Raw genomic sequence first — 25564 nt, 5'->3', positions numbered from 1 at the left:
CTAAATCATAACAGCACAATAACACATGCTAACACCACTGATTTGGCTTTTTGGGACTGCGTGAACTGCAGAAACATATGGTGTGAAACCGTGCTGTTCCCACATGGAAAACATCTATGGAGTTTCTCAAACTCTCATATTTACTCCACCTTCTGTCATTTAATTGCAAATAACAGCTCTTGGTTAGGTTAAGGTGTACTTAATTCTTAGGACTTGAGCTAGTTTAGTCCTAAGTACATGTTTTGCGCCCCACTGATCAACGGACAACACGCAAAAAGGCGTCACGTGGTCCAGGGATAGAACCTGCAACAAACAAAGGTTGTGGGACAGGACTTAAATTCCAAAAAATCTATTTATTTCTGTTCATTGTGAGCTGGTTCCAGTGCATATAAGGCAACCTTTCCAAACTCGCACATTGTTATGGACAATGTGTGACAATTCCAGAAATGGATGATGTCATAACCTCAGATGAAGGACAGCGGCTAATAAAATATATATATATATATATATATATTTTTTTTTTATACACATTGTTCTACCTTTTTGACTCCTCTACGAGAAATTATACCATGGTCTGGGTGAATACTCGATTCTGATTGGCTGGTGGGTGCTAACAAGCGTGCATTATTTTCATATAACCGCACACGTAGTCCGGTAGTTACACAGCTGAATCAGATAAACGCGTAATTCGTGACTGACAGGAACATATGAGATGGATTTTGTGGTTAATTTCAACGTTTTTGGCCAAAACAAAACGTTTGATAAATGGGAAGTAGAGGAGAGTGAGCAGCTAGGTTAGCTACTGTTAATAAAATATGAGCTTTCCATTTCTATTGAAATCGGTTAAGGCACTATTCATTATTTTCAGGCATACATAAAATGATCGCAGCATTAAAGCATATTTGGCTGGATTAGTAAAGTAAAACATAAAAGTTTCAGTTTGTGGGGCCCAGGTGTAAGAGACTCCACCGCAGCTGTTTCCATAAACAGTTGAGCTCGTTGAGCTAGCTAGCTAGCTTCAGGTTAAACAGCGTAAAAGTGAAATAACTCCTGCCCACGAGTGCCGCATATCGGTGTTTACTTCCACGGAAAAGTGCCGGGTTAGTCCTGTTGTGTTGTGATTCTGGCGATTCAGACAGTAATAACGGCTAATAGCCCACATAAAATAGTCCCGGTAGTCTGGCATATTTAGTGAGTAAATGAAAAAAACACTTGTTATAAATGTTACGTTTGTGGGACCATGGTATAAGCAGATTAAACAACGAGGAGCCGTGCATTAGACGGTTATAATGCACTTCGCGTCGTGCATTATAACCGTCTAATGCACAGCTCCTCGTTGTTTAATCCTTACATAATCTGACCTTGGTTCACATGCACTAATAGATACAATATGTCTTTGTTTCGTGTGGCTTGTCCTTGGAATAGATATTAGTGATAAACCAAGCAAAACAATCAAACAAATCTACTTAGATTTGTATGTTTGGTAATGCAATCGTATTTTATAAAATCATCTGGGTCCAGAGCATACACTGCTGGTTATCGCTCGCTCTAACCTCAACATCCTTCCTCTCCATACTCCACATATTCTGTACATTTTAAAACCATCTTGCTTAGACTGCACAATACATCGCCGAATTACCGCTTTCGCAGTATTAGTTGACACAAGAAGCCTCAATATATCACAAAATCAATATGGCGTTCTGAGATTTACCCTTTCTTTTGGGATGTCACAGGCTAAAACAAAAATCCATGGTAACTTTAAACGGGCAAATGTTTTGTTTAGCTTTGTTTTGGCCCTGATTCTGTTTCTAATTCTAATTCATCTCTCATTTTGTCACAACTAGATGGAAAAACAGGTTGCTTATGCGTGTTCTAAATGGTGGAACAATACTGTTATTGTTATATTTTCTTATATCATGCATCCCTGCTTCTCACTTGAAGAAATTCTTCTCCAAAACTTAATTTTCAGACACAAACCTTTGTATTTTTTTTTATTATCACAGAGATCAAGGGCCAGCAGACAGCTTTTAGCATCGCTTAATTCGAGTCCACTTTCAATCACGATTAGAACGAGAAAAACACAACAATGCTTAATTAATGTGGTGCAAAACTGTTTGGCAAACTGTCCATGAGTGCGAGGAGAAAATAAAAAAAAATCTTAATAAATTGTTTCTGTAAAAGCCGTTCATTAAATGCTCTCTAGTTTGCATTCAAATCAATCTGAGGCTGGCCATTAGAGACCACTGTGTTTGGAGGAAGAGAGGCCGCTAATTGGAGCTCCTGGTTAATCTAAATGGAGCTATTCTGGCAAGTGCGAGTCTCTTAATTGACTCACAAATGTGCAGTGCGGAGAGAGGCAGAGCGGGCGCCATTGTTTGCTAAAGCGGCAATATTCAAGAAGCCTATTCATCAACTGATCAGAATAGGACCGGGATCAATCGACTAGAGTCTGCACAGACTGGGAGCGAGGAATGCGGCTGATTTAAATTGGCCTTTGAGGTTTGGAGCAGCGTTGTCCAAACGCGGCCAAGTTTAGCAGGCCCAAAATGACCAGGGGACATTTTTATACGTTTTCAAAAGCATACAATTATAACCTGGATAAATGTCACAGAAAGGTCCACAGTTAAACCATTATTAATGCACCAGGTTAAATCGTATGACAAGGGGAGCTTCCAAATTGGACTCAAATTGGGAGTATAGAAAAAAGGCCTGAGTCTGGAGCACCTTCCGAGGGAGGCGACTGGGAGGCTTCCAGAACAGATGCCCTAGCCACCTCAGCTGGCTACTTTCGACGTGGAGGAGCAGCAACACTACTCCGAGCTCCTCCCGGGTAACTGAGCTCCTCACCCGATCTCGAAGGGTGCGCCCAGCCACCCTGCGAAGGAAACTCATTTCGGCCACTTGTATTCACGACCTTCCTGTCATTACCCAAATCTGATGACCATAGGTGAGGGTGGGAACGTAGATCGATCGGTAAATCGAGAGCTTTTAGTTTTTCAACAAATTAATTTCAGTAAGTATTGAAAATAAGTTTGGAAAATGGGATGAAGCTTGACAAGCTGCTCTAAGCTTTTGACAGACAGGCACTGGCAGACGTGTCATTGTGATCATGACTTTCCCCAAAAGCGGCTGCTCCCCTCGTCTTCTGATCATCGCTTCGAGATCTTTTTATTAACAGCGCCGTCTGCACATTCGTTCATCAACACAGATAGGGCAGATTTGTATCCTGGGCCAAACCTACCCTTGTTTATTTACTCTCTTCTGTCTCGCTCTGCTTTCTCTTTGTCTGTGCTCAGCAGCAAAATCACATTTATAACAGCCTACAGTCTGAGAAAAAAACTTGTTTCACGGCACAATGCTCCTGCTGTATGTTGGACTTTTTCAAGATTTGATTGAACGAGAGACAGCAGCAGACACAAAACATGCCCATAATAAACAAAGCACAAACTCAGGCATGTTTCTATTGGAGTATCCCTCTGCCCCCCTCTTTAAAAACATCATTAATGTTTGAGAAGAAATACGTCTTTTCCCACATTGTCACTTATTATAATTCTACCCTTTTACATTGGAAGGCGCTGATACGTGTGCGAGCAGCTGCTGAAACCACGATGATTTATTGCCTTTGTTTAAAGTTGAGACAAAGGGACATTTTAAACATTTTGTCAGTGTTGTCGTACACCGGGCCGAGGAGTGCAGACGAATGTATTTTTCCCGGGCTTAATTCTGCGTTGGGAGACATTTTCAGCCTGATGTAGACACCGCTGACATTTCCTCCAGCGATTACCACAAACCCAGTTACAAAATGATTAGTGAGATATTTTACTACGCGGTTTTATACAGGTTTGGTATTTGTCAAAGGAGCTTAATATATCACCAGCTGTGTGGATAGGAAAAGGGACATTTCCAAAGTAGTTTGTGGATTATAGTCAAATAATTGATGTGTTTGAAGCTACATGTATATCCCTGACTTTGCTCTACCTAATGGCATACATTTTTTGGCCATGGTATTTCCTGCAATATAAATCTGAAATAATCCACATGCATAGCAAAAAAAAAAGTGTGGTGTTACAAATCCACAGAAACTGATTTTGGATGATGCAACAAACAAAGTCTGCCAACTGGCAAATGCTACTCTGTGTAGGATAGATGTGAGAACTGCCATCATCAGAACAAGCTTGGTGAAAGTGTTTGGACTGGACAAAGAAAACACATACGTAATAGATGAATTCTCCAGCCAAGTAATCCTGACCTGGACATCTAGAGGTGGGTCCACAGGGGCTGCACTATAGTTACCCACAACTCCTTACGAGGAGGTGGGTGAGTATTTGGTGGTGGCAGCATAAAGTATCTTGCCACATCAGAGTAAATGAAATAATGACTGCAGTGAAGAGCCTTGAAAAACTTGTCAAATCTGGCATGTAAGGTGCAATACCAAAGCTAGATTTGTATAGATTGTGCTAAACTCAGTAGGGGACATTTTTACTAATTGGAAAAGTTGTTGTCTTAGCAAAAACAAACCTAGTTGTTTTTAAGCCACACACACATCTTTAATTAATCCCTCAATCTTCCCTAAAGGCTATTATTAGCACCGTGGTGACAACTCCCAAAAATCTCCCTTCTTTTTCATTCCTTTTCCATGAAACAGCTGGCCAGCGAAGAGGAGTAAGAGGAGGGGGGTGTGAGAGGGGCTTATGGTAGCTCGCTCGGAGAATCAGGAAGTGAAATTTTCTACCCAACAAAGTGTAACGTACCAATAAAGATGTGTTTCACATTATTGCCAAATAACTGGAAGAATACTCTGATTTAAAGGGACTATATGGAGTTTAAAAATGTTAAAACTAAGTGTTTTCACCCCCCTACATGTTCCTTCTGCAGCTGCCTCTAAAATCCTGCACTGTCACTCAAAATAGTGTTACTTTGTGCTTAATATGGAGACAGCAATTACACATAAGACCAGAGGTGGCAGTAGTGAGCATAAAATGACCAACTTCCATCTAGTCCCTTTAATGTTGCCAAAGTGCACACTCATTTTCATTTCTTATATTTATTTATTTTTTATTTTCTTATGTTTCTTCATATATAAAAACAGATGTCATCTTTTCATCTTGACGTCTTACATGATCGCGAGTCCTAAACATTTCCCCACATCATTTCGGAGTGAAGTTACCTGGGATCACTGTGTGATGATGAGCTTCCTGAGCAGGGGAGCTAAATCACAGCCCATCACACCTCAAGAGATAATGACTGCTCTCCCCCCCTCCCTCCCTCTCCCTAATTACTCAAGCTGCAAACGGCAGCCGGGACTGTGAGAAGTTTTCACGTAAGTGCTGATTCACTGCAGGCTGACATTCAAATAATACTTCATAATGAGGGTTTTTAAGTTGCCGTCGGTGCTTTTAAGGGCCTCGTCTCTGTCCGTTACAATGGCTTTGTTCTTTAGCACACAGCTGGATGAAAGGATCAGACTGGACTGACATATCATTTTTCATGCATTACACAACACAAAAAAAAAAACGTATCCTGCTAAACTTGTTTGAAGAAGTAAAAAACTTGCGAGAAATACCAAAACAAGTTAAGCAATCTTACAATAGATTATGAAGTCAAGTCCTTTTACACTGATATATTCATCCACACTCTCCATTATCAGTGAACGTCCTTTCATCTCAACGAGTGTTCCTCAACTTATATATAAATCAATGCAAAAGCAGCTCAAAATGTCTGTTCTGAATTCAGCTTTAATGACGATTTCGATATTTCTTCATTTGCCGAGTGAACTTGACAAATCATTGAGCAATCTTTCCACGAAAAGTGAAAGAACCTGCACTGAGAGGGAATTGGCCTCGTTTTCTGATATAAGCTCCACCTTTTTACCGTCACCATCCTCCTCTCTCTCTTTCCCTCCCTCTCTTCTGTTCCTAAGTCCTGCGCGGCTTATAAACTTTCAGTCTAAGCAGTGCGATCTCTCAAATCCACCTCCTCTCGGATTAAATAGATATGCCTTTTATTATTAGCTCTTTCATTTCATAAATCACCTCCGCTTCACATACGAGTTACTCTCATATAGCTAAGTACCATATCAAGCATCATTGTTCTCAAATCCATAAGAGAAATCTTCCGCCTATTATTCTTTGAGAAATGACACTCATAAAACACACAACAGAACTTTTTAGAACACATACAATTCAACATTGTCAAGAGTGATAAGTGAGGGGGTTATATCCAGCTATTTTGGTCAGTGTTTGGTTGAAGTTCTGCTTAAAGTTTCTGCTATTTATTATACGTTAAAGGGGCTAGATGCAAGTTAGCCATTTTATACTCACTACTGCCACCTCAGGTCATACGTGTAACTGCACCTTCAATATTAAAGGGATATTTCAGGATTTTTGACATAGGGCCTCATTTCCTAGTTATCCAGAGTTTGTTGCTGATTTCTGGAGATATTTTTTTTCAAGCAGTTCTTATATATCATGGCGCTAGGCTTATGCAAGGCTAGCGCATTTCTACGATATCAGCTAGCCTGCCTTAAAAACAGTCTGACCCGCTCCACAGTGCACCTGAGGCAAATCACTTATAACGCCAGACTAACCATATAAATGTCTGTGTCGATAGAATAATTTTGACCACTATGCATTAAAAATACCTTATATTTGAGCAGCATCAGCTTCGTGGTTGTATAAGCTACACAGCGGCAGAGGGATCTGCTAGAAAATAGTCCCTCAAAATGGAATCATTCATGTGATGCAAGGTCAGTTATATTCCAAAACATTTATGGTTAGCCTGGCATTATAAGTGATTTGCCTCAGGTGCACTGTGGAGCGGGTCAGACTGTTTTTAATGCAGTGTCGCTGATACCATAGAAATGCACTAGCCTAGCGCCACGTAACTCTTCAAATATAAGAACTGCATGAATTACAAAAAAAAATATCTCCAGAAATCAGCAACACTCTGGATAACTAGGAAATGAGGCCCTGTGTCAAAAATCCTGAAATATCCCTTTAAGCTCGTGCATGACGAATTAACACCTTTTTGAGTGACAGTGCAGGATTTTAGAGGCAGTTGTGGTGAATAGATCTGGGCTCATTCTACACCTTAGGACACTGTTGGAACATGTGGGGGAGGAAAATACATAATTTTGACATTTTTAAACTCCATACAGTCCCTTTAGGTTAGGTACAGTGTAGTGAGTGAACTTTGCCTCATCAGATTTTGAGAGCTGTGGCTGAGTGTGTACCTGAGTCCGGAGGATCTCTCCTTTGGTGAGCTGCATGTCTCCAGTCAGCTCCTTCACTGCGATGCCCAGAGGCTCCAACCGTTTACTGAAGTAATTGGTCATTTCCGCTGCCAGGGCCTTCATTGGAGCAACATACACAATCTGCAAAACAAGTATTCCACGTTTCATTACCTAAAATACAAGGAAAACATGCAAAGTAATTCACCCCTAATGTCTGTGCACATAAATTGCTATTGATCCAAGCACGGATTAAACCGTCCTGCCATTTTGAAAGTGAGAAGAATACGCCTTGAGAGTGAAAAAAGGGGGACCGACTATAAGAAAATGCGTGTGAAATGAACAAATCATCCCTCCAGGTATAATATTGACGAGGCGGATACTTTATTAAATGGTTCAAAGCTCAAAAAGTAAGTTAAGCACATTTTAGGCACTTTAAAATTCAACCCAATGATGCAACTTTGTGGATTCTGGCTGGTAAGTTAATAATTGAAAAACCCAGACACTAGGACACACTGTGACTCTAAGGAAATGGGTTAAAAAAACAACTGTTATCATCAGATAACATGTGGGTAAAGCAGGGAAACTACTCACTGTTGTAACAGGCTAATATACACGATATAAAAGGATCAAGTCGAAACTACTTCAACCGACAAGGAAAGGAGAAACTACTATGATGGTAAGAGTTTTGTTTTATTACATTATATTCATTATAAGAGTTAAGAGTTATTCTAAATGGTAAAATTACTCATAGACTAGAAGTAGAGTCATAATAAATCGGGTTATGCTGATTTAAAGTGGGGAGATTATGTTTTTTTCAGGTATTTGGTAAAATTTCAAGCCCACTGTTATTACATCATGTTAGAAAATACTATATTGATCCAAAACGGCCTATTCAAAGTTTAGATCAGGGGTGGCCAACCCGCGGCTCTCGAGCCGCATGCGGCTCTTGGCCAATCAGAGTGCGGCTCTTTGCATGATTGGAGATGTTTAATACAATGCGGCTCTTTGCAAAATAATTGGTAAATATTTCCTATAAACTGTAACAGTCTTTGACCAAAAATCCAACCATCGTCCTACAGACCCTGTTTCCATCTCTACACATGAATGAGAGTCTGAATCTCTCTCCTTTTCGAGGCAGCGTGTAAAAGGTGCCCGTGCGGCAGCCTCAGTCAAAGCGGGATGTAGGTTAAACAACAGGCAGGCAGATCGTGGCACTAGGATTAGCTTCTGATTTCTGATCAGCTACTCTTTATTTGATGCAATTTGGCCACATATTCACAGAAAAAGATCAAAATTAGGAAATGGAAAAAAGCGGAGCTCTTTTGAAGCGTATGATGCGAAGCGCGACATCGTAACGCGGAAATACGCAAAGTCATGACTTTTCTTTCACATGTGACAGTAGCTGTAACAGATGCAACTTAAAACACAATCTCAGATCCTCCAGAGGCTCCTGGTTAAAGTTTATGAACTTTGTGCAGCCTAGAGTGCGTTCTCTGCACAGTCCAGTCAGGACGAAGCTGCAGGCACAGAGCGCACAGGCCAGGGGCGAATCAGAGAAGAGGGCTCAGTGGGCAGGGCCCCACATACAAACACACCCCAGCATTAAAAAAAATTAAATAATATAATAATCTAATTCTGTCTCAGTCAGAACAGGAAACACAAAATGTCATTTAATATACATGTATTTCAATCTTGTTGAGGAGTAAAACCATTCAATCTAACACAATTATTAAAAAAAGAAAGAAAAAGGCATAAAGTTATAGTTTACTGTGATTAAATAAAACGGTCACATTCTATTTAATTACAATAAACTACCGCCCTGGAATCTCGCTAATGGTCGGTGCCTTTGTGGCTCTTCACAGGATCAAGGTTGAAAATTTCGGCTCTTGGTCTCTGACTGGTTGGCCACCCCTGGTTTAGATCATAGCTGACAGCAGACCTGACCGCTAGTATCAGAAGGAAGTGCAGTGTGTTATTTTGTAGACACCTTTTTAGCAGATCCTATTACTTTTGACTCATGTTTTTGCTGCTATGAAGAAGAAGAGGTAGGGTAAGAGTTGAGGAGAGTGCGTCCTGGTTACGTAGGGACGTGGATGAGATAAAAGGCGACCATCGTAGCTGGGTAGAGCGTAGAAATCCTAGAAATACTTTTAGCTATCTGAGCTGTTGAATGCAGGACGATTTCAAATTGAGCGTTCTGTCCCCATATAAATGAATTGGGAAGCCTTGCGCAATACTAAAGTATGGCGAGGAATGCTTTGCTTTGTGTTTCTTTATCATTAACATCTTACAAAATTATGTTTCATGGCCAAATACTTAACTGAATTTGAGTCAGCATTAAGCTCAGACGACAGTTTTAGACGCTAATTTGTATAAGTAAAACCTCAAAAAAGTATATTGCATTCATTAACATTAATTAATGATTTCTAACCAGGCTTTGATCTCAACTGTATGTGGTTGATAGGTTGACAATAGCTGAAAACATCTGGATTGTTCATAATTTGCAATGTTTGATGGCTAATGCTAACGGCTGTAGGAAAATTAAACTGAGCAGGCTAACAGACCCTGAAAAGTTGCCCGGATTAGCCGACTTGCTAGCTGTCAGCATTCTGTACGCCTTCCTGTTTATTTCTATGGTGACAGATTTGACATTTTTTTTGTTTCAATCATATATTTTAAAATAAGAAGTGACCAAAGCTCTGTGACACAAGAAAAAAACATGCGAGTCATAAATTACTGTCATCTCCACTCATCACTATAACTAGCAAAACAGACTCATTGACTCTGTCCACAGCTCAGGCTGGTGTTTGCTGTGCTGCTGCCCGCTGTGGCCTATCAGTTCACACAACCCTTTGATTGCAATGACGTCTACACATCTGGATCAGGGCAAGATGGCGTCTACACCATTTACCCAGCAGGCCCTACCTCCGGTCTGCAAGTCTACTGTGACATGGGGCGAGATGACACAGAGGCTGCTGAAAAATGGACAGTAAGCCATTCAATGCCACTACATGATACAATATTTAGTTGCTTGCCATTGTATTTGACAGGAATAAACAGGCGCTCACACCAGATGGCTACAAATAATGTTGGGCAAATTTCCATTCCGGAGATATGACATAAAACATATAATGACATTTCCTTGAGTAACTGTCACCATCATAACCCCGACAATGGAAGCATAGCTGGATTTGGATGGTCAATTCTGCCACAATGTGCTCAGTAAAATGTGATTTGCCCGGTTATCTCTTGAGACACAAGATCGGGCCCAAAATGTCTTATGGAAAAAACAAATGGGGAATGACTTCCAAGTACAGATGTTGGCACCTTTAAGAACTGAATGAATATCTACCAGTTTCTCCTATAGGTCATCCAGCGGAGAATGGACGGGACTGTGAACTTCTTCAGAAAATGGGAACACTACAAGAGTGGGTTTGGAACTGCCAATGGCGAGTACTGGCTCGGTAAGACAAATGCAAACTCTATGAATACATTCGCCTTGGACTTATGAATTTTTTCATTGTTTTACATTGTCAATGTTTTTTTGCCTCCCCATTTTTAAGGCTTGGAGACAATGCATCTGCTGACAAAGGGGAAAGCGTACGAACTGCGAGTAGACATGGAAGACTTCGAGGGTCAAAAGGTTTACGCACAATACGCCTCTTTCTCTGTCGGCCCAGAGAGCGACGGATACAGGCTCAGTGTTGGGACGTTTGTCAAAGGAGCAGCAGGTAGGAACTCAGAACCCCCTCCTCGATTGTACTATATATTCAGTGGCTAGCAAGACACAAAAAAAACATCTTCTATGGGTTTCAAAAAATCATCTATAGCACAAAGGAAATGAATCTCACCTAACCGAGGCAATAAAGCATTAAGTTATGCTGACAATACTCTAAAATCCTGTGTTATTAGTATTGAGTCTTTTAATGGGCCATAAAATCACTTAAGAATCACAATATAAAAAAAGTTATCTGAATTGAATTGGAGTGTGTCCCAGGGTTGTTTTTACATTAGCATGACCATAGCCTTTGTGTTGAGAGGCAGAGCAAGAGAGTGAGATATTACAAATAAATCAAATAAAGATGTACAAAAAGCTTATGCATCCCATTCATTTCTTTTTCTTCTCTTTCTTCAGGAGACTCACTAAAAATCCACCATGGCCAAAGGTTCACCACTTTCGACAGAGACGAGGACACACACGTTTCGAACTGTGCGGTGATCTGTTTTGGTGGGTTCTGGTTTGCAGGTTGCTTTAATGCGAATCCAAACGGCGTCTACATTTGGGGACCCTCACCGCAATACAAAGGCATTCACTGGAGTACCTTTAAAGGACTGGAATATTCTCTCAAAACGCTTGTTATGAAGATACGACCAGTAGCAGAGTAAAATTGTTTTGGAGTGTAAAAATCTTTGTTGTTGTGGTGGTGTATATTTAAATGCAAGTAAAAGTGCTAAAACTACACCGGTATTGCCTTTTCTTCTCCTACGTGTTAAGTCTGCCTCGTTCTTAAGAGCTAAAAATACTGCACCTCTGAGTTTTTAAAGCCCATACCCTATTACTGAACTTCTTTACTTGGGGAACTTTATGCATCTTTTGACCATTTATCACTTTTAATTTTTATCACTTTATTTTATTTGGCCATAGGTGTCCTTTTATTGAGATATGATGATTTTTGGTGAAAAATCTTGATTTTTTTTTTGGGTGATAAAACCTTGATTCCACTTACATTTTAAAAATATGCCTCAGGCATGACACTAATAAAACCCAACATTCTTGATTATTTGAGGCTTCATCTGTTAAAAAATGGTAATGATATGTATAAGGGCGTAATATCAGCACTCAGGCTTTATGACAGGGGTAGGCAACGTCAGGCCCGAGGGCCAAATCCGGCCCTTCAGCACAGAACCTCTGGCCCTCAAGATGATTTTGAGAAACATTATTACACAAATCAGAGAGTACTTTTAATATTATTAGAGTTAAATGGGAGGGAAAAAAAGGTAGAAATACTGTCAATACACCCAACTAGGTCATATATTATGTACAACACTGGCATTTGAAGGAAGTGCACTGGAAAATAAATATAAATCTACTTGGATTAAGAGATTAAATCCAAGGTTTGAGTAGATTTGGTCTGGTCTTAGATGAGATGAAACCTCTAGTAGTAGTTTTGTGTCATTTCAAGGGAAAAACAATTATTTGTCTGATTTCAAGTGGGTTTTATTGTTGTTACAGCCGTATGAACCATCTCGGGCCCTGAGAACTTCAGGGAGGGGTCTCCTGGTGGTTCCCAGAGTCAATAATAAACACGGTGAGGCTGCGTTTCAGTTTCATGCAGCTAAAATCTGGAACAGTCTTCATGAGGATGTGAGACAGACCTCAACTCTGACAATGTTCAAATCCAGGCTGAAAACAGTTCTTTTTGCCCATGCCTATGACTGAAAGTATTTTATCTGCACTCTTGCCTTTTACTGTAATTAATGAATTCTATGTTGATGTTTTTATTGATTTTATCTGTTTTCCTGTAATGTCATGCAACTGTGAAGCACTTTGAATTGCCTTGTGTATGAATTGTGCTCTACAAATAAACTTGCCTTGCCTTCCAAACAATTGATCCTGGAGCATCCTAGAGAACACTGTAATGGAAAGTAAAGGCGCCATGCAGACTACTTATACAGCCGCTGTGTCACTACACGGTCAAATACGCACATATATCAACTTTATTTGACATAAAAAGTTGCATAATGTTAAAGGAGTGTTGTAAAATTGCCCCTGCTAATGAAACATACTGGTAGTGTTTAAATGGTACAGGGTTAACCTTTTAGCCCCCGCATTAAGTGCATACCAAATGTAAAAGGCCAGTATAACGCCTCATTTGAAAGCTAAGACCTACAAAACTCATTACTTTTTTGTCACATTTTTGTGGCTTTTTTGTTGCATTTTCATCCAAAAGCCAAACCGGAGAAAATGTGCTTGGTTCAGGTGGGGGTTAAGAGATTAAACAGCTGAGGGCGACTCCGTGTGCCCTCTGCTGGCAAACACGGAAACTCATCTGAATTCAAGTCATTGGATGCTCACATTGCTGTCGCCGTTGTAGCGGCTTCATGCCAGGGAGAAGGGACCGGGAGGACAGTGCGATGATGAACGAGCTGAACCAGTCGCGATCATTTGTTCCCAGGCAACCAGCACAAATCACAATTTATGGAGAAATATGACGCCAGACTCTTGCATGGGCAAAGTTTAATGGTGATGTATGAAGACTGTCAGTCAGCACTGTCTGTGGGAAGGTACCACCAGCACAACACAGGCCCTTTGTATGGGGACTCCGCAATATCCAAAATCTCACAACACAATGGAGCTGCACCATTAATCCACATTCATCTGACATCTTATTTTGAATAGTGGCAGCCAGCAAATTGCAAAAGGCTGCAATTATTTAGCTAACATAATGTCTTCTGCAGAGAACAAAGAATTCCTGTGTCTCCATTCCTTTTATTGTGTATAGCAGAAATATGCAACCAAGACCTTCTCCAATTTTGGCATTAGCTTAGAAGCTGTTGCTGCTGTTTTGGTTGGACCGCGTGTGTCGTACCTTAAATTCGTCCTTCTTGATGACTCCGCCCGGCTGCAGGTGTTGCCGGATCTCGTGCAGCACCGTCAACATGGCGATGTTGGTTTTCCCAGCGCCCGTGGGAGCACAGATGAGCAGGTTCTCGTTGGTGTTGTAGGCCGTCTCGAAGACCAAAGACTGGATTCTGTTCAGGCGCTTCATCCCTTTGAACACGAGCTGACCAATCTGCGAGCACACACACAAGAGAAAAGCAAATACATTAATGGTATTTTTAGTAGCATTGCTTTAAAAAGGGCACAGCAGACCATCAAGTGTTCTGAAAGAGCAGATACACAAGTCCCAGGTGTTGTTACTGTGTTTATGCTTCTACATGTTTCTACATTCACGCTTGTGTTATAAAAGGTTACCAGCCTGGAGCGCAGAGTGTACACTGGAGTATTTACCAAAATGGAAGAAGTTGAATGACCGAAACAAATATGGCACCACCCACAATGGCTTTTACATCGAAATAACAGAAAAAATAGTATAGAAAATGAGGTGGAAGTGCTGAAGGTTTATTTGCTTGAATCATATGTGCCCAGTCACTAGAACCAGGGACACAAGTCGGCAGCCCAAGTCTTTTTTGAAAATTGGTGATTTTCGCTTTTTTGGGACAGGACATCACTTTGGCTACGCAGCTTCAGCAAGGTACAGTAAGTTTTGTATCTTTTTTTTACGGTGGATTTTGCGTTTGAGTTGACCTCTGATGTCTTGCTCTGTTTCCACGTTAGAATACGCTCGTCTCCTGTTTTCTTTTGTTGTTTGGGGAGGAGGCACCGCTGCTTTGGTTTGCGTTGTTTACACATCCTTTAGCGAACAAATGCCACGCAAAAAAGGCAGTTTTATACATTGTGTCCCCCGTTCTCGTGATGGGTCACATATTACATGCATTGTGCAAACAGTATAAACAAAATATCAATGTGAGACTTAACGATGAATTGTATTTGGCTAAGCATCAACGCACATCCCAGACAATGTCATATGAACCATCTCGGGCTGGAACAACCTCACGGAGAGGTTCCCAGAATAAGGACTAAATATGGTGAGGGGGCGTTCCTGCTGTGGCCAAGGTTCAATCCTAGAGTTGTAGACATGGATTAGTTTCTGAAGGAAGGAAGGATTCATATTTGTCTTGAGTATTTCAAAGACATGGTCACAAAGCCACCACCGTTCATTCCCAAGTGTCATGCAAGCTCCACACACACAGAAGGGCCCCGTGATTCTTTTTTAATTTTTTATGGTAAATGGTAAATGGTCTCAACTTATATAGCGCTTTTCCACCTACATTAGGCACTCAAAGCGCTTTACAGCAAGGATCCACTCACCCATTCATGCTCTCATTCATACACCAATGTGCGCAGACACTGGGGGCAATGTGGGTGAAGTGTCTTGCCCAAGGACACAACGACAGTGTACACTTTCAGGAGGTGGGAATCGAACCCCTGATCTTCCGATCATGAGACGACCTGCTCTACCATCTGCGCCACCGTCGCCCTTATGTTTGTTCATTTCTATTTGAGTTAGACTTGTCTTGACTTTTATCAATTGTGATCTACAAATAAACTTGCCTGCCTGATATTCCCAGTCAGCAGCAGGAAAATCTACACACAGGGGTTATTTCTGAGCTGGATTTGACCCATCCAGACCCCTTCTTCTTGTTTTCTTGAGCCAGAATCAGGAGTACCCAGCTGAAGGATTGAGTTAATGGGAGAAACTGGGCCCCCCTTTGAAGGAAACAATCATGCCTGTGTGGCAAGTTCCCCCCAGCAACCAGATTGAAGCCAGAAAAAAAAAAAAAAAAAATCAATCAAGCAACCGCAAACGTCCATGGCGAAAAAGCCGAGAGCGGAGACTCTTGTCCTGACACCGAAAGCAGACAGGCGATCAGTACCAGCGTGACTCAAGTGACAGGGAGAGAAGAGAGGAAGTACAGGGGTCTGCGGGTGTCTGCGTGGGAGGCCTCAGCTGTCCGTCAAACCGCCCCGCGCTTTGGCCCTCAATCTCACAGCGTGCGATAAGGAGAGAGAGAGATGGGCGGCAGGAAGGACAGAGACCACAGTGAACACTAACAGGGAGAGAAGAGAGCAGGGAGAAAGGAGAAAGGCTGCTCTTTTGAGGGTTTCCCGCAGTCTTGTCCGTTTGGGTCATAATTTTGGCAGCATCAAACGTTTTACTCTTGAGTTGGTCATGATTTATTGTGTTCATTTTGTTTTTTGGACAGTTTGGCTGATAAAAAGACACTGACATTCAAGCTGGGCAATATGAAGATATAAATCAAACAGTGATCCGATCCATGTGACAATCTGCCAATTTGGAGAGATTGTCAAAGTTTTTTTTTTTTTTTTTTATTTAACGCAGGTCCATGCTCAAATACAGACACTTTTCTCCACTCACTGCTCTGAATGAGTGACAAGGCGATTTAACCAATCACTGTGATGAACGAACCAGTTATCACTTAAAGGAACAGGCCACCGTTTTTCCATACTGAGATATGTTCTTACCTGAGCTTAGACGAGTTGATGAGTACCTGTCTGGTCTTTGTTTGTTTGTGTTTGTTTTGTCACCCCGTTTGGAGCTATAGGAATATACTGGGAGAGGCCAAATGCTAACAACATCTTTGGTCATTTTGCGTGACTGAGGGCACGCACAAAGACTAGACAGGTACGCATCAACTCATCTAAGCTCAGGTAAGAACATATCTCAGTATGTAAAAACGGTGGCCTGTTCCTTTAAAGGCAACAAAGGAACCAAGTGCATGAATCGTGATCAAAACCGTAATTGTTTCCTCAGCACAAAACAAATTGTGAAACAAATTTTTGGCCAAATTGCCCATTACTCACTTTCTATTTAAAATTACTTGTGAGAAATGTATGAAGACAGCTGAGTTATCGTTTGCCTTCCAACCAAATGGTAATCGTATCGATCATGCTCAAGGCGCACGTTGCCAACGCGTCCCTAGTTCAGACACTTCTACAACGTTGCACACTTTAGTCTCAGCAATTTTGCCAGCAGTGGCAGGAAAAAGGGAATCAGGAGCAGCAAAAAAAGTAAAAATAACTATGAGACATACGATGTGACAAGGTTTTTTGTGGTAACCTGTGAAAAAAGACATATTTTACCTAAAAAAGAATTGATTTCCTTTTTTTTGCTAATCCGTGTCCAATTTTGAGGAGTGTGCCAAACCTTTTAAGCTCATGTACTCCGGAGTATCCCTCCCTTATTGGGAAACGCATCTTCTACTACCTCCGTAGACTATATTTCAAGTTTCCTGTTGCTCGTCCCTTATACTGCGGCTGGCTGAGGATGCCTTGAGCTCAGACAGGCCATATTATTTATTCAAGGATTCATTAGAAGTATGTCATCACTTTTCCGTTGCTCCTCGTTTCGCTCCAACACTCAGAGAAAGAAATAATTAAAGAGGCAAGTTCGGAAAAGGATGAGGAGGCGCTGGGGCTTTTGCTGTTAGTAAGAGAGACAGAGAGAGAGGGGGAGGAAGGGAGAGAAAAAGCAGGAGAGGAGGGTAGAGGTTATTAATGCATCAAAGAGTAACTTTATTAGAGTCCACTTAAGCTGGCAGGAGTGTGTGAGGGGCTGCGTGGGGTCACGGAGGACTATCTCGAACATGGCAGCAGCGATCAGCGCCGAGAAGAAGACCGAGCCAGTTAGAACTAACAAGGCTTCGTGGGGAAGATTCATGGGTTTTTAGTAATACGTTCAATAATTGTCATTGTGTGTGCTAGTGAAGTACAATGTAGCAGAGCTGACATTAATTATTATTTTGGTGGTGGACAAGTCAAATAATTATTTCTACTGTACAGCCCTTTCAGGATTCCTTCTGAAATGCACATTGTCCTCTTGATGATTTTGATGGTTTACTTATGATAAGATGATGATTATGATTATTATTACTATATTAGTAAGAAGTAAGAACTGTGCTAGTTTGTTTATGATTATCTGGATTACAAATAATGATTCGTCCATTTTGTCTTCTGCCCGGTCACGGAGGAAGCAGGAGGAGGCACCAAGTTCTTCCCCAAATCAGCTAAAGACATAGTTCCTATTATTATCCAGTTATTATATAAGTTACGATTAAGTCTTCCAGGTTCATGGGTAAAAAAAAAAAAAAAAAACATAAACCTGGGTCCCCCTCCTGGAACCAGGGGTTTAGAGCACCCGAATGATCCTGGGAGCTCTGATTTCGGGAGCTTTGTGACTTTGGTAGGGTCTCCCATGGCAAACAGGTCCTAAGTGACGGGTCAGACAAAGAGTGGTTCAGAAGTCCCTTATTAGAGACCAACAGGCCCGTTAAATCGTGAGGCCATCCTCCCGTGGACCCAGCAACTGCAGGAGGAGCCAGAGGAAGGGGGAAGGGCCTGGCAGGACTTGGATGGGAGACCGTTTGAGAGCACCAGGAGGCCTGGCGAATGTAGTGTGTGAGGGAGTGGTTGGTGGTGGTGGCTGATGTATGCAGACATGTTGCCTCGCTTACCATCACCGAGTATGGAGAGAATGAATAATGCACGAAACTGTGAAGCGACTTTGAGCATCTGGAAAAGCGCTATATAAGACTAATGCATTATTATTATTATTATTATTATTATTATTATTATTGTTTGGTCATCTTTTAAATTGTGATACTCCATAGCAAAAAAACATGCTTATATTGCTAGCAAGCTTGATTATACTTTATGTTTTACAACAGAACTATGGATTGTGTCATCAAAATCGCAACAATTCATGAGAAATTTTAAATTTGAAAATGAATAGTACTAGAATTATTGTTCACAAAAGTATTTGGACACTAAAACGTGTTAAGATGTATTTGCTACTAGTGACTTGGCAGCTAACAGAGTATTGCTTTAGCTAGTTCTACTGATAACAATGCTTGCTAGCATCCTCTAACATGGCATATTTTAAAGGGGCTAGATGCAAGTTAGCCATTTTATACTTACTACTGGCACCTCAGGTCATACGTGTAACTGCAGCTTCTATATTAAGCTTGTGCATGATGGCAATTCGGACTCGAATGAACAACTTCTTGAGTGACAGTGCAGGATTTTAGAGTCAGTTGTGGTAAACAGGTCTGGGCTTATTCTACACATTAGGACATGGCTGGAACATGTAGGGGGAGGAAAATACATAATTTTTACATTTACTTTAATGGATGCATTGTATTTATAAAATTCCAAACCCAAAGTTTAGTTGCTCTTCTGATATAGCAACATACAGTTCAATGCTCTGCAGTGTGGCTTTAAGTTGTTCTTCACAAGTCCGAGCGCTTAATCGACACTCTCCTCCCATTTCCCCTCAAGACCACATGCCTCGCTCACTGCTAATAAATATTCATACATTTATAAGTTTTAACCCAATGAGTTTAGCCTCCCTCACCCACCAAAGAGCCACAACTATCACTGACCCTCATTTTGATTTATCGACTTTGTCTGTTTGTGACGAAAAAGCCACTGTCCCTGCACTCCTTAAACATGCTAATTCATGCTAATGTATGCCTGCCCCGGTGTTCACCTTGAGCTAAAGCACACATGTTGTAAATAGAAAGTTGCCATCGTTTAATGATCTTTGGAAATCTTCAGTGCCATTTTATACTCTCCTTAAAACCCCCCTCGCACTTCATTGTTATGCAAATGAATGCGCACGCACATCTTCCCCCGTTGGAGCGGGATCCAGCAGCGCTTGCCAAGCCCAGTCTCCGGGGCACGATGTTGGGGAGTTGTATTTACTGTATACTGCAAAGCGCTTCATACAGCTGTAAAAAAAAAATGATTTGAAAAACATTGCTCATCAGAAATATAACAGCAATACTAAAATGTGGGCTGGTGTGGATTACGTTTTGACGACACGATGGCTCAGAAGCAAAACAAGAAGGTCACAAAGAGGTCTAAATACAGTTTCATATTTTATTATTGGATTTTAATATTTACACAACACTAAGACAAATAACATTGTTCGGTAAAATGTTTGGCATGACATATAGTGAGATGCCTTGGTTTGCAAAATGGTTGAAATTTTTGTCTGAATGAATGACTGACAGGCATTTTCATTTTTGTTTAACAATTGTTGATTTACTGTGATAGACAGTTCCTTTACACGATGTTTGAGAACCACAGATACTGTATATAATGGGCTAGTATTGCATCTGTAATAGAAATCAGTTAATCATTGGGTTATAATTTTAGAAACTCCTGCAACTTTCCTGCAAGTCGGTGTCTTTTACAACAAAATAGTTCCAGTGATGACATTTTATGGTGTCCCCGGTGTGTGTTCTGTAAACAGGGAAATTATCTGACGGTTTACTGTAGATATTGTATAATTAAACAAACAGGCATAAGGACTTCATGAGGATTTCAGCTGCATCAGAACAGGTCAGTCAGATATTTATCAGCTCACTATATTTTGTTCATAAAGCTAAATTCTAACTGTTGATGCTTCTGCTGCTTCAAGAATTTCCACTTATTTTGTGCACGTCTAGCGATGCGATGTGAGATTGTCATTCTACACATCAGGACATACATAATTCTAACATTTTTTCTAACTCTGTATAGTCCTTTTAAATCAACAATAATCTGGGTCTCTAGAGTAAAATTGCATCTAAAATACATACAAGGTATTCTATAGGAAGCAAAAACATGGAAAAATGTTCCACAAAAACTGGGTTGCCCACAAAAAGGCTACGAGTGTCTATCAATAGGAAAAAGCTTGTAGAGTTTAATTGCCTGGGGAATCTGAGGTGAACACTGATGATGGAAAAAACAACACAATAAAGCATAGTACTAAGGCTGAATGAGTTTTTTGAGGGGAAAAAATAGTCATTAAATGATTTCTGACAAGCCCTTTAATGCTGAGCGCATCCTTTGATAAATATCTGCCATGACTTTGTCTGACCAATGCAACTGTCTGAAGAATTTAGCCCCAAACCCCTTTATTTTAAACTGTCCTGACCTGATCCAGCTGGCCCGGACCGGAGAGACCTCATCTGTGGTCCGCATTTACAGACTGGGTTAAATCATGTCTTTAATGAGCAGCTGCCACAGTCCACCACAAAACCAATCTTTAAACCCAGCTGCTCCCTGTTTATCTGAAGGAGAGGGACTTGGGCATGCTCTTGTAGTCTCGGTTATAACCACATGCTGCGCTGATAAAAGGGACAACATATTTGGGCTTCATCATATCAATGTTTATTCCTATCAAAGTTTAACCAACCATACTTCAGTAGAACTCCGTAACTTTGCATTCCTTCAGTGTTATTGCCTCAGTCCAGTGCGATTCTGCATGAGCTACTGTTTGGCTTTACAGTATTTTGCTCCGTCTTGGCTGCAAAGTAGCAAATGCCAAACAGACATAACAGCCAATAACATTAGGACTGTAATGTCAATCTGGAAAGGCTCCACTTGAAATCTGTCCTAAAGAGGAAGCACTCTCAGCGGAGTTATTTGTGGTTGATTAAATCAAGCGTAGCCCTCAAAGCAAATTCTCAAGTATCCAACTATAAGATAACTAAAAACCAGACATACAGGTAAAACTCGAAAAATTAGAATATCGTAAAAACGTTCATTTATTTCTGAAATACTACTTAAAATGTGGATGACCAAAGTCTGGAGAGGATTGTCAGGTAAAGGCCATTCAAAGGCCTTCACAAGGAGTGGACTGAGGCTGGAGTCAGTGCATCAAGAGCCACCACACACACAGACGAATCGTGCATGGGCTTCAAATGTTGTATTCCTCTTGTCAAGCTGCTCCAGAACTACAAACGTCAGAAGCGTCTTACGTGGGCTAAAGAACGAAGGAACTGGTCTGTTGCTCAGTGGTCCACAGTTCTCTTTTCTGATGAGCAAATTTTGCATCTCATTTGGAAACCAACGTCCCCGATTGTGCAGGAAGAATGGGGAAGCACACAATCCACGATGCATGAAGTCCAGTGTGAAGTTTCCACAGTCTGTGATGATTTGGGGAGTCATGTCTTCTGCTGGTGTTGGTCCACTGTGCATTAGTAAGACCTGAGTCAACGCAAAGTCTACCAGGATATTTTAGAGCACTTCATGCTTCCTCCAGCAGACAAGCTTTCAGGAGATGCTGACTTCATTTTCCAGCAGGATTTGCCACCTGCTCACACTGCAAAAAGTACCAAAACCTGGTTCAATGACCATCGGATTACTGTGGTTGATTGGCCAGCAAACTTTGCCCAAAAAAGATGAGAGACATGAGACCGAACAATGCAGAAGAGCTGAAGGAGCTATTGAAGAATCCTGGTCTTCCATAACACCTCGGCAGTGCCACAGGCTGACAGCATCCATGCCACACAGTCATTCAAGCAAAATTATAACAGATAAAGGCTTGACACATCTTATTGTGCATGCAACGAGTCTATATCATAGTTTCACGTTTTAAGTTGTATTACAGAAATAAATGAACGTTTTCACAATATTCAAATGCTTTGAGTTTCACCTGTATTGATTGCAAACTTGCTTATGGGCACCTCATTTCACATGCTACATGTAAGTCCTAAATGGAAATTCACATCTTGCAAAAATCCAGCTACAGCAAAACGTACATTTGGTAACTCAGCAAGGACTGAAACCCATTAAAAAAGATCCAAAGTAAAACATACCAGAAAACACTACGTCTGACAGGATTTAAGATCATAACCTTCGAAACACTTGCATTTTTAAGTATCGGCATTTCCAGATTTCCAATAATTATAATTGAAATTTCTGTTGTTGTTTTTTTTGCATGTTTACGGAGAGAAAAGCCTGAATGAGCTTTCGGAGCCAAAACAAAAACAACGGGGACAGTGCTGATAAATGGCTATAACATGCAAAAATCCACATGGTGTGCAGAACATGGCCATTAGCTGGAGCTGGCAGCCGCTGAGTGGGATGGCTCGTTAGCACAGTATGTACACAGCCCACAGCCATATGGACAAACTGGGAGCTAAGGGAATATCCCGCCAATCCACCGGACACTTACAGCGCATTAATTGGGCCCTTAAAGATTACAGCAATGATTTACAAATGCTATATCTAATGGCAATGCAGCATACTGTAAATGAGGAAAATAAGCAACATTTGAGGAAGAGCTGCGCATATTTAGATTTACATTTTTTCACTGCATTGCGATTGTGAATACATTTGTGATTTATGTTTTAAAGGGAAGATCCAGTTCATGGTAGAGCTGGGCAATTTTTGCTTACAAAAAAAATCTTTCTTCACTTTACTGAGCGGTCGTCGAAGTGCTCCTAAGGTGTTATTACGCCTTACAAAATAGTGCCCCTTTTTAGAGTAACTATACTTGGATCATGTAACTACTCACGTAACCGTATTTAATTAGGGGAAACGTGGAAGAGCTTGGTCGCTTCTAACTTCACCCCCGTTTGACCCATAAAGGAGGGGAGGAGGAGAGGTTAAATGCTTTGGTCTTTTTGCGTGACTGAGCGTACGTGTAAAGACTAGACAGGTACATATCAACTCGTCTAAGCTCACGTAAGAACATATCTCAGTATGGAAAAACGGTGGCCTATTCCTTGAAGTGCATCAACAAACCCTAAAATAACAAAGGTGATCACTGTAAAATGTGAAAAGTCACTGTACAGTTTGTAACAAGGATATCTAATCTTTTTTTTATTTATTTTTTTTTATTAGATTTTCTGAAAATATGACTTACCAACTCGATTTCTAATTTAAATAAATGTTTTAGCCCTAGTTCAGGGTGCACATTTTAAACATGTCCAGATGCTAAACAAATACAGAGTCACATTCTATAGCAGGGGTCACCAACGTGGTGCCCTTTGGGGCACGCCCAGTAGCCCTTGAGATGTTTCTAAGGTGTAAAACACTTAATTTTCTTGAATCTGATTCTTAAACATACAGTTATTTCTGTTCTTGTGACTCAGTGTTTAAAATAAAGCTATTTTGATATAATATGTGGTCAATATCCTATAAGTAAACAGTGTACATTTAAGTCTTAAGGATTTGTTTTTAACTGGTAGCTCTCAAGCAACTTAATGCACTTGAAGTCGCCCTCGGCTGAAAAAAGGTTGGTGACCCCTGTTCTATAGTCATGATTCTATAGGTTTTACACATGAAATAATCCAAAGGACATAAATCATTGCAGTCCTGGCAATTTCAGTTTTGATTTCACATAATTTGCATCCTTCATTTTTTGTGGTGAATAATCAATATCAATGCAATTCTAAATCTATATGCTATTGACTAAAACATTTCAATCCAGCTTTGCGGACAGTGAGTTGACCAAAGTGCAATACACATCACTAACAATAGTAGACGACTGAACTTAGTACAATTACAAATGAACCAATAAAACAATAAAAAGGATCAAAAAGGAAAGGGCCTGCGACAGAAAAATAACTATTTAATTCATAATTTGTACAACAACAACAAAACAATTTCCCGAACTCCAGACCTGCATCATTTTCGCATTAAAGACAATAGTTTGTCATCGACACAGGAGCTGTGAGCGGAGGTTGCTGTGCTACTGTTTCCGTGAGTCACCGTACAAGCGCCTAAGCTAATTAAATCCCTGTGTGCATTGGTAATGGGAAGCTATAAGAGATATAATTGTTGCCGTCCCTTTAATTACTTTCTGGTTCCATTTCATTCCATTCGAGCTGACAGCCTGATCAACTTTTTAATTGCTAGTTTTTGCACAACAGCTTATCAGCGCCGCTCCAAACCTGCATGAGGAGTGTGCTAAATGACCTGGCCAAACAGCCGCCCGCAATAAACAAGTCAGGAAGAAAAAAACATGCACAGAATTCAGGGACGCGGTGGGAAATGGGGGTGAAATGATGTTGCTAATCAAATTTTAAATCCACAGTTTAGTCATAAGTGTAGGGGGTGGATAAATGCCACATGCCACCAATGTATAAATCAATCAAGAGAATGTGATAATCTTTAGTAATTCTTACAAACCCGCCATAGACGTTCTTTATTTCCATGTTATGTGATTTAAAAGAAACCAGTAGTAGCCACATATGAATTAATATTTTCAGGGGTGTTGATGCTCTGTTTTGTGAAATGTATCTACTTTTATATAGAAAACGAAGGCATACACGTTGGTTAAACCCAAACATGAAGAGTGGATTCAAGATTGCGGAGGGAAGTCAGTGAAGAAAAAATATCGGCATATCAGAAAGTAGAATTCAGCCTTCTACTTTCATTCCTGTTATAGTGTACAAACCGCATGCAAAGTCAGTCCGCCGGTGTGCAAACGAGAAGCAGCAGATCCGGGTTTAGACGGAGGGAGATGCGAATGCAGCAAACAGGAGGCCCATTCATTTCCCCACAGAGCCACAGCAGCAGCAGCAGCAGCAGCAGCAGCAGCAGCAGCAGCAGCAGAGGGAGGGGTGGGTTTGGGTGTTGGGGGGAGATAGGAGACAGTGAGGTAATCCATCATCTCGTCCATAAGCACCTGCTGAAGAAGCAACGAGAGCCTCGCGAGCCTAAAAAAAAACTCTCCGAACAGACAACAGCGGCGGCAGACCACCAGTGCACTGAACTCATGCACCCCCCAAACAACTGTGCACTATGATTCCTCTTTGATATTAAAGATACTGCTACAGGCTTTGGCTTTTCTTTACTACTCTGGAAACCTTAGCCCATTCCAAAATTTGAAATGCAACGTAAATTACTGCAATTAGAAAAATGAAAATGCTAACACCATCATTAAGCAAACACCCGGAGCCAACATAAGA

At 40.9% G+C, this 25564-nt stretch overlaps 2 protein-coding genes across 2 annotated transcripts in view; one reads left to right on the top strand and one right to left on the bottom strand.

The window, feature by feature from the left end:
* Nucleotides 1–25564, bottom strand: part of ascc3 (activating signal cointegrator 1 complex subunit 3) — a 158684-nt gene that overhangs the window by 85639 nt on the left and 47481 nt on the right. The window contains exons 9-10 of the mRNA XM_079561281.1: nt 13822–14025; nt 7232–7372 (exon numbers count right to left, since the gene is read on the bottom strand). Of these exons, the coding sequence (XP_079417407.1) occupies nt 7232–7372; nt 13822–14025 (345 nt within the window). The remainder of the gene's footprint in view (nt 1–7231; nt 7373–13821; nt 14026–25564) is intronic.
* Nucleotides 7682–11646, top strand: LOC306966714 (microfibril-associated glycoprotein 4-like; the record flags this gene model as incomplete). The annotated part of the gene is made up of 5 exons (XM_079561527.1): nt 7682–7705; nt 10026–10220; nt 10599–10695; nt 10795–10962; nt 11367–11646. 5 exons carry the CDS (start codon nt 7682–7684, stop codon nt 11615–11617), a joined length of 735 nt encoding a protein of 244 aa, XP_079417653.1. The 3' UTR covers nt 11618–11646.

The sequence above is a fragment of the Gobius niger genome (genome assembly GCF_951799975.1).
Source record: "Gobius niger genome assembly, chromosome: 8".
Taxonomy (NCBI): domain Eukaryota; kingdom Metazoa; phylum Chordata; class Actinopteri; order Gobiiformes; family Gobiidae; genus Gobius; species Gobius niger.
The sequence above is the reverse complement of the archived record's forward strand: the minus strand, read 5'-3'. Positions and strand labels throughout refer to the sequence as shown.